This window comes from Chroicocephalus ridibundus, chromosome 1 (genome assembly GCF_963924245.1).
Source record: "Chroicocephalus ridibundus chromosome 1, bChrRid1.1, whole genome shotgun sequence".
In the NCBI taxonomy this organism is placed as follows: domain Eukaryota; kingdom Metazoa; phylum Chordata; class Aves; order Charadriiformes; family Laridae; genus Chroicocephalus; species Chroicocephalus ridibundus.
In genome coordinates, this window is record NC_086284.1 from 193,301,837 (window position 1) to 193,310,964 (window position 9,128).

The 9,128-nt window shown below is 43.7% G+C and overlaps 1 protein-coding gene across 4 annotated transcripts in view; it reads left to right on the forward strand.

The window, feature by feature from the left end:
- ST7 (suppression of tumorigenicity 7) overlaps window positions 1-4,180 on the forward strand; it is a 152,256-nt gene extending 148,076 nt beyond the window's left edge. For all 4 annotated transcript variants that reach the window (XM_063323239.1, XM_063323237.1, XM_063323238.1 and 1 more), the window contains one exon: window positions 3,856-4,180. In XM_063323239.1, the coding sequence (XP_063179309.1) occupies window positions 3,856-3,951 (96 nt within the window). In that variant the 3' untranslated portion in view covers window positions 3,952-4,180. The remainder of the gene's footprint in view (window positions 1-3,855) is intronic.
- Window positions 4,181-9,128: the final 4,948 nt, after the last annotated feature.

Consider the following 9,128-nt stretch of genomic DNA (forward strand, 5'->3'; position numbering starts at 1 on the left):
GGTGGCATCCTGAACCTCTTGCTGTCAGCAAGGTTTTGCTTAGGCTTCAGTGAAGCCAGGCTTTGGCATCCATGAATTTAAATGTATTTTGTAGACCAACTAATTTTCCAGGTGGGGAAAAACTTGGCTCATTTTAAGCTACAGATTACTTTGCTGAGTTTGTTACAGGATACAGCTGACTATTTCAGCAACAAAATTCCTATAAATTGCAATAAAACTTACTATCAGGCAAATTATTCTTGTTTCATTGATTTAAAAAGTATGTAATTTGCACTGGTTACAAAGCTGAGTTTTATCCAAGTACATGTGATGGTGCAATCTTACCACATAGATTAAGTGCTGCTCAAAGAGCAGAAAATATCCTCTAGTGAGCCTTTTGCATTTGGCAAAATTAAAGGGACTTATTTATTTAAACAGTTCACAGCTTAACCAGAGGGAATGCTTCTACTTGGGCTGAGCCACTTGAAATAGTAATAGCAAACTCTAAGATTAGATAAGTCAGCCTTACATTAGAATCATAGAATCATAGAATCATAGAATTGCTGAGGTTGGAAGGGACCTTTAAGATCATCAAGTCCAACCTTTAACCTACCCTGACAAAAGCCACTTCTAAACCATGTCCCTAAGTGCCCCATCTACCCTTTTTTTAAACACCTCCAGGAATGGTGAATCCACCACCTCCCTGGGCAGCCTATTCCCTTTCAGTGAAAAAATGTTTCCTAATATCCAATCTAAACCTCCCCTGACATAACTTGAACCCGTTTCCTCTCGTCCTATCACTTGTCACCAGGGAGAAGAGGTCAGCCCCCATCTCTCTACAACCTCCTTTCAGGTAGTTGTAGAGGGTGATAAGGTCTCCCCTCAGCCTCCTCTTCTCCAGGCTAAACAACCCCAGGTCCCTCAGTCGTTCTTCATAAGGTTTGTTAACTCAGCTGCGATTCACGTTACACAGCTTACCTTTAGCACCACAACTGAAATACTCTGTTCAGCTTCAGTTAGAAGAAGTTTTTTCTTTGACCAGTGCTTATGACAAAATCTCATTACCAGTGATGGTGTTCCCTGGGTTTCCCATGATGCACAAGTTGTCCATGATGTAGTCTGTATTGTATGCAAACATGTCCAAGAGGAAAAAAAGAATCTGAATGCTTACTATTGCCTTTAAAATGTATAAACAACGTAAACATCATACTCTTTTTACAATTAAACTCTGCACAGAGCCCATTTTGGTAAACAGTGAAACCTTGCGGGCATTTGCTTGCATGGTACCGTGAAATGGTTATAATCTCTGGCTGTTGGATATTGAAATTTTGAAATGTTTTAAAAAGAATCATAGAATCAGAATCATAGAATTGTCAGGGTTGGAAGGGATCTTAAAGATCATCTTGTTCCAACCCCCCTGCCATGGGCAGGGACACCTCCCACTAGATCAGGTTGCTCAGAGCCCCATCCAGCCTGGCCTTGAACACTTCCAGGGATGGGGCTTCCACCACCTCTCTGGGCAACCTGTGCCAGTGTCTCACCGCCCTCATGGTGAAGAACTTCTTCCTAACATCCAATCTGAATGGACCCATCTCTAGTTTTAATCCATTCCCCCTAGTCCTACATCCTAAAAAGTCCCACACCAGCTTTCTTGTAGGCCCCCTTAACATACTGGTAGGCCACTATAAGGTCTCCTCGGAGCCTTCTTTTCTCCAGACTGAACAACCCCAACTCTCTCAGTCTGTCCTCATAGGAGAGGTGCTCCAGCCCTCTCATCATCCTCATGGCCCTTCTCTGGACACGTTCCAGCACGTCCATATCTCTCTTGTAGTAGGGGCTCCAGAATTGGACGCAGTACTCCAGGTGGGGTCTCACAAGAGTGGAGTAGAGGGGGAGAATCACCTACCTCGACATGCTGGCCACGCTTCCCCTGATGCAGCCCAGGATATGATTGGCTTTCTGGGCTGCTAGTGCACACTGTCGGCTCATGTTGAGCCTCTCGTCCACCGGTACCCCCAAGTCCTTTTCTTCAGGGCTGCTCTCAAGGCGGTCACTGCCCAGCCTATATTGGTGCTTGGGATTGCCCCGACCCAGATGGAGGACCCTGCATGTGGTCTTGTTGAACTTCATGGGGTTGGCGTGGGCCCACCTCTCCAGCCTGTCAAGGTCCCTCTGGATGGCATCCCTTCCCTTTAGCGTGTCAGCCGCCCCACACAGCTTGGTGTCGTCAGCAAACTTGCTGAGGGTGCACTCTATGCCACTGTCCATGTCGCTGACGAAGATGTTAAACAAGACTGGTCCCAGTACGTTTGCCATATATAGCTATGTTTCAGCAGCACACAGACCTGTAACAATTTTTTGAAATTGCGTTCATAATTAAGTTTTAGATCCTTAGGAGCCCAGGTTAGAGACCAAGACCATATCTGTATTAAGTAATAAAATACAGTTTGTTCTGTGGCTCCAAAAGCAAGTGACATATCACAGTTCGCGTCTGTACCTCTAACCTCTCCTCCCTTCAGAGGCAGGATGGTCCCATCCTCGCTGGCTGCTGGGAACTGTCCCTGCCCTGTGCTATCCCCAGACTCTGCCCGGGCTGTGCTGAGGAGAGACTAACCAGCACGGCCAGAACTGTGTCAGGAGCTGTGCTGGTAGTTCAGGAGTGTGGCTGGGGCAGGTCTGGTCCTGGGATAGGTAGAATTACTCTCTGGAAGTGCTTAGTTCTCTTCAGTGACTACAGGGGAACCAGACCCCGATGTCTGCATTCTTTTAAGTGCCTGAAGATATATGGGACAAATTCAGAACATGAAAAGGCATGTAAGTGTATTTATATATAAAGTCTGATGCTCTCTTTTGTCAGGAGAGAGAGTTCTTTGGGGCAAGAGAACACATCCAGCACTACTTCTGCTTTAATACTGTCCTACCAAGCAGACTTCAGATACACATCAGTGCAGTAAACGGAGTTTATATGTTTTGTGCTGACTACAGAGCAGTAACTGAAACATAAACCTTTTGCAGCTCTTTGCTGATCAGTTCCAAACAGAACTGTTTTATTTTTATCAAAGTCACATCAGCCTAAATGGTTAGAAGCCACAGGGTTCACAGTCTCGAGGTGGCTGACTGCGCGTTACTGCACTCTCTCATACACATATAGGGCCCCAACGTAGCTGTATGTAACGTTTACCGTTGACTTTCAATTAATGTAAAGGACAGTTAATACGTAATTCCCAAAATTTTGGGAGTGCTTTGAGTACCTGAGTTTGAGATGTGTAGCTGGTAGTGTTTTGTACCTGTGATAAAATAGTCTTTATTCGCTTGATTTTTGTCACATATGTCTGTCCTAACATTATTACACTGAAACTTCTTTCAACATTGCTGACTGTGTTCTGTAACAGAGGGAGGATGTTAAGATAAATTCCAGTTGGTGATGCCTCAGTGTATACAGCAGATCTATAGATAATCCAGAGCCATTTTAAACCTGAATCTAAAAGACACACTTTTTGTCTGTGAGAGGTGGTCTCGCAGATTTTGCTGTTCTGAAAAAGCCTCTCTTTCTTTCAGTAGGTTTTATTTTGAGCTTTTAGTGGCTTCGGTATGAGCCTGAATCTGGGATGTGAGATGTGGGAAAACTTTTGTAGTTCATCACTTTGATCTTCCTAAAAATGAGGCTTTTGCTTTTCTGCAAAATCGAGACATCTGTATATATGTAAGGCTCAGCTTTTGGCAGGAAGTCTTTATACGTGAATTATGCAGTTTTTATTATGCTGGAGGATTTTACAGAGGATCACAGCAGGAGTTTCTTGTCTTATTGGACAGCTTGCTTTTGAGGTGTATTGTCTCTGGGGTTTTGATCTGAATGTGTATCTGGTTTCTTTGCAGTTCCTCAGCACCCTCTTTGCCCCTTTAAATTTTGTGATGGAAAAAGTAGAAAGTATCCTGCCCTCCAGTCTGTGGCACCAGCTGACGAGGATCTGAGGGAGTACGCCTGCTGACTGACTGCCATGACATCTTCTGTGCCAACTTTTCGTTGACCACAAGAAAGCATGATAAAAAAAGGGAAGCAGTTCTAAGACTTAAAAACTCTTCATGGATTGTCTGTTCTCATATAAAAACCGTTTTGTTGTACAAAATACATTGATGTTAGGTTCTATTATATTTTGCCTTCAGAAAAGAAAAACTTAAAAATAAACTTTTGTGTATTGCAGCATTGCCGTCTTTTGGCTGCTTCTTCAAAGCTCAGATCGCACTTTGTGTTCTTAAACATGTCTGGTGTATCTGCTTCACCACAGCTAGGGCTAGGCTTTCCGTTCAGTTAATGGAAAAACACTAATAAGTTTACAATTAAGCAACGGTATCACTGCCTTTTCTTATGCAGTTCAATTAGGGTCAAGCCCTCACCGCTGCGGATGGTCTAGACGAGGCTTCCAGACAGTTAAAGCTCTTGCTTAAAGCAGCTTGAGGCTCTCCAGGCAGTTTGGATGGCACATCGGGCTTCTGATTCCCATCCCTGCACAGAGGTCAGTTTTATCCTCATTTGAATTTTCAGAAAGGCCACGCACTTGACAGATTCTCGTCACACCACTTTATTTCAAGTTATTTCAAGTACCTCCAGAAGCTCCATGCTTTGTTCTCTGTCTACGGAACAAAGAGTAAGTAATGGCAGAGAACTGAAGACAAATTTACCTGTAGTGAGTGATCGTTGCATGCATGCTTTTATGTATTTCTTGCTGAGTTTTTATTGCATTACCAGTAATTTTCAAGTATGAAAAAGCAGGTACTTTTTCCTGTACAGATTTAAACATCAGCAGTATAAACTGTTGCTTGAGACCAGAAGCTCATTAGCAAAATTGATGTTAGTTCATGCACAATTAATAGAGAGGTTGGTGTTTTGTCGTTAGTGCTTACCGCAGGAAATCTTACCCATGTGCTGTGAGAGGTTTAGACAAAATACTCATTTATAACTTAGCCACTGTAGATGGAAACTTCCTGCAGACGCCTCTGTTAATGCACGAGGCCAGCTCTGAGATCAAGAATTTGATCCGGAAGTTGAAGCAAATTGTCCTATCTGTCAGGAATTGAAAGTGCATCCTTATAAGTGCCTCAAGGATATTTTTTTTCAACTCCTCTCACAGATAAGGAAGCATAAACCCGATGCAGCTGATCAAAAAACACCACTTCGCCAGTTCAACTTTGCTGTTCTTGTAAAACTGCTGGGCAGCTTGAGGGACTGTGATAACCAAGCAGATAAGTTTATTTATCAATGAGGAAATGAGTGAGCAAAGACAAAACTCCCACTACTGGAGTTGGTATGAAAGGAAAGTGTTTCTTAGCAGTGGGAGATGCGTTATGTTGGGGTTTTTTTCCTCTTGATCACAGATACACTAGTCTTTGTAGAAGAAAGATTTTTTTTTCTTCCAAGTGAGCAATGGTTCTGCACTACAGCAAACCCTACTCTGAGGAAAAAACACAGCCCCACACCAGGAGAAATTAACCATAAGAATGAGGCCTGAGGGATGATATAGAAGATCAGAGAGCCCTGTGGCTAAATGTTAAAAACTGGTGAGGTGTGTCGCCGTAGGGGGTTTCCATACAGGGTTTTCATCTCTGGCCATTATTTCTGCAAAATAATTCACTGTAGTGTTGAAATTAGTATGCCTTATATTTAATGTGGGATGCGGCATAAGGTCAGAGGTAGTGGATTGCTAATGGAGGGCTCGTGGAAGTGTGAAATGGGCCAATAGTTGTGTTCTCTGCTTTGTATCTGAATTGCTGGAACGGCCAGAGGGAACACCTTTACAGCAGGTGCTCTTGGGTGTTTCTAGCTATAAAACTAGGCACAAGCATATTCATTTGTTTGCCTCACAACAGCGCTGTCAGAATTATTTCAGGTTGGTGAAAATCAGGCATAGTCAGCTCTTGTCCTGTGCTGCTTTGTGTCACTTACTCCCAGTCACCTCAAAAACCTTCCAAAGTTCATTTATATATACCCTACATTTCAGAAGAACAAATTGCTGTGATTAACAGTCCTAATATGTAAATGTGTTTGCATATCAGTGTATATCTAGCTATATACAACTGTCCGCATTTGTCAGCAACTAAGGTGGTGGTTTGGCCTTCTGTTAGAAGAAGAGATAATGAGAATTAGGATCTGTGGGGGAATCACTGTCTTGAATAATCTGAAAAAAAACAATGCTTAACTCCTGGAAGAATCAGATCCTTCCCTTGAACTGGGGGGAACTTTTAGCAACTCAAAAATACCTTTATGCAACTCCATTTCTACTGTTTCTATAGCCATCTCTTTTATAAGCAGTAATGAGACATGGATTTTATGTAGAAAATAGCTCTTTAGCTTTAATTACAATTCTAGGCATCTGGGAGACTAGGCAAGTCAGACAAAGGGATTTTCTTTTTTCATCGGGCAGAGTTTGTTGCCCTTAGGCTTTTCTGCCTCTGACATGTTCCCTGTGAAGTTCAGCACGGCTTGGATCAAAAGGCAAACACAGACTGTGATTGTGGCGATGGAAAACCTCCGGCTTAGCACGGAGATGACTCCTGGAAATCGCGTTCAGGTAACAATTCATCTAAATCTTCACTTTGCAGATTTAGGGCGGGGGTGTGGGGGTGTGTGTGTGTGTGCACGCGCTTTTAAATGCCAAATATTAACACTTCCTGGTGGGGTTTTTTTGAAGACTACTTAATACAATTTGGATGTGCGCTATCTCTTTACACTGTAACCTGCGTAGACCAAAAAAGGAGAGAAGCCCAGGAGTGTCAGGTAAGCCAAGCTGGCCACCTTCTGGCCCTCCCGCTGGGAAGATTCAGAGCTGCTCCAAGGCGAAAGCCACACTGGGAGAGGTGAGCGCAGCACCAAGCGGAAGGCCATTGTTTTCTCCAGTTGTTAGTCATTTGCTGTGATTTGGTGTGAAATACCACATACACTGACACTGATTTTTCAGTGGGATAGCATAGAAGTCCTTACCCCAGTAGAAAGGAGGGAACATATCAGGAGTTTTCCTGTGTTGTAGAAGCCTACAGAAGGTAGACATCCAAAGGAAGCTGCACTCCTCACACACACCCCCTTCACGCCCGGTGGGGCTGTCACCAGACAAGAGAGCTTGCAAACTTCAGTGGCTCCAGTTAAGGCACAGTGTGTAATGCAAGGTGGCCCCCAGCCCCACGTGCCGCCCGGCTTCCTGTGGGCTCCTGCCCGGTTCCCACCACCAAAGGAGCAGGGAGACATCCCTGGAACGATGGAGGAGGAGCAGTCAATACATGGATTCATACACGTCTGCTTCTTTCACACAAGAGAAGATCTCACATTATGAAGTCACATCCATTTACTCAAGCAAATGAGCTGTTGTACCAAAAAAACCCACCCCGTGTTTGTGATTACAGCCCACGAACTGCTGCTGAAATTGTTCTTTTGGATAATAATAGAAGTTGCAAAGAAGGTTACGCAGGGGCGGGAGGTGAGGGTGAGATGCGCAAATCGGCTTTAGGTAGTTTTGCAGGAAAGAAAAAAAAAAGAAGCAACACAACAATCTCTCAAGCTACAACAATACGCCCCAACATACACCTCCATTCCTAAAAGTCATTCCCTGTTAGCCATTTAGTCATTCCCAGTCTTTTACCTCATTTTTCCATGAGGTAAAAGAAAATGACACTTTTTTTCATGTGATTTCTCCTGAAAACAGCTCGACACGCTTTTTAGGGTTAAGTTTGTTAAAAAAGAAAATAGCGGGGAGGAAACAAGCCTAAAAAGCTTGGCAGGCTAACAGCACTGCAGAGTGCTGCTGGATTCTGGTTTCACGCAGCAAAAGGGAACTCCCTCAAGAAAATTGGACTGCATATTTAGAAAAAAATAAAATCCTATGACCTTTTGCCTCAGCTAACATTATTCTGACACTGAAGTGTCTACCTAGGGACAGCTGTTTCCTCTTCATGATTAAATACATTAATAAATTTATTCCATAGGACAAAATACAGAATTATTTCATTTGCCTTGCCTGATTCCTGTTTCTTTTTCCCCCCCCTCCTTTTTTTTTTTCTTTATTTGATTAGCTGAAGGTCAAGGAGGTGCTTTTCCTTGCAATATTTACATCTCTGAGCATCTTGTCCCACTAAGAAATAGCAAAAGCTCCGGGGAGTGCTTTCTTCGTGGAAGAGGCAGCAGAAGTGCTTACAGCTGTTAAGAAGCCTACCTTGAGCTCTTTTCTTTAAAAAAATTCCTAAGTACAGCAAAAAACCTAATCAAATAATTGGCCAGTTCAGCTGTTACCCATTTGTTGTGCTGCAAAATACTCTGGTTTTCCTCTGGTAAAGCGGGGCTTTTGGTGGGGGTCGCATTGCAGCTTATTCGTATGGCACTTGTGTGGAATATAAAATTCAGGCTGCTGCGCGCCTTTGGCAGGCCCCCTGCTAAATGGGGCAGGGAACATGGTGACAAAGGACACCAAAAAAAGGCCAAGGTACTCAATGCCACCATCTTCCTGCTCTTACTGGTCAGAGCAGCCTTTGGGAACCTCAGGCCCCGGCAGCGAGAGGGGCGTTTGGAGCAGGGAGATGTACCTTGCTGGAGGGGGACCAGGTTGGGAAATAACAGTCCCACCTTGAATCCAGTGACCCCAAAACACTTCACCTGGGACCGCAGAATTCAGGTGGGTTCGTTTTGTGTTGTGTTAACCAAATGACAGTTAAGAAATGATCTGATTTTATTACCTTTTATTCAACTTCCTAGAACAAGATCCCTTGTAAGAACGAGGCTTCCTTTTTTTCCAGAACACTGAAATATTTTCGGCGTGATTCCATGGTGAATCTGTAGACTACTCAAAGGGTCTCTGAATCTTTCAGAACACCCGGCACAAAAAAAATTAAAAAATACTATAGTGCTTTTAAGTTCTTTAAGTTTAAGGCTTAAAACGTGATAGTGCTCAGGCTGTGAACTACATGTGGATTTAATTTCACAATGAAATCCTAATAAAAATTCTCTTTGGGGCTCACCTTTCAATACAATTAGGTGTGAAATTTTCCTCATCCCGCCCAGAGCCGGGATTGCCAGCAGTAACGAGGCCAACAGCCTAAACACTGCAGCGAGCGCGCGTAGGTACGGAGGCAGGGCCTGTGCGTAACGCACACGCCGGACACGAACACGA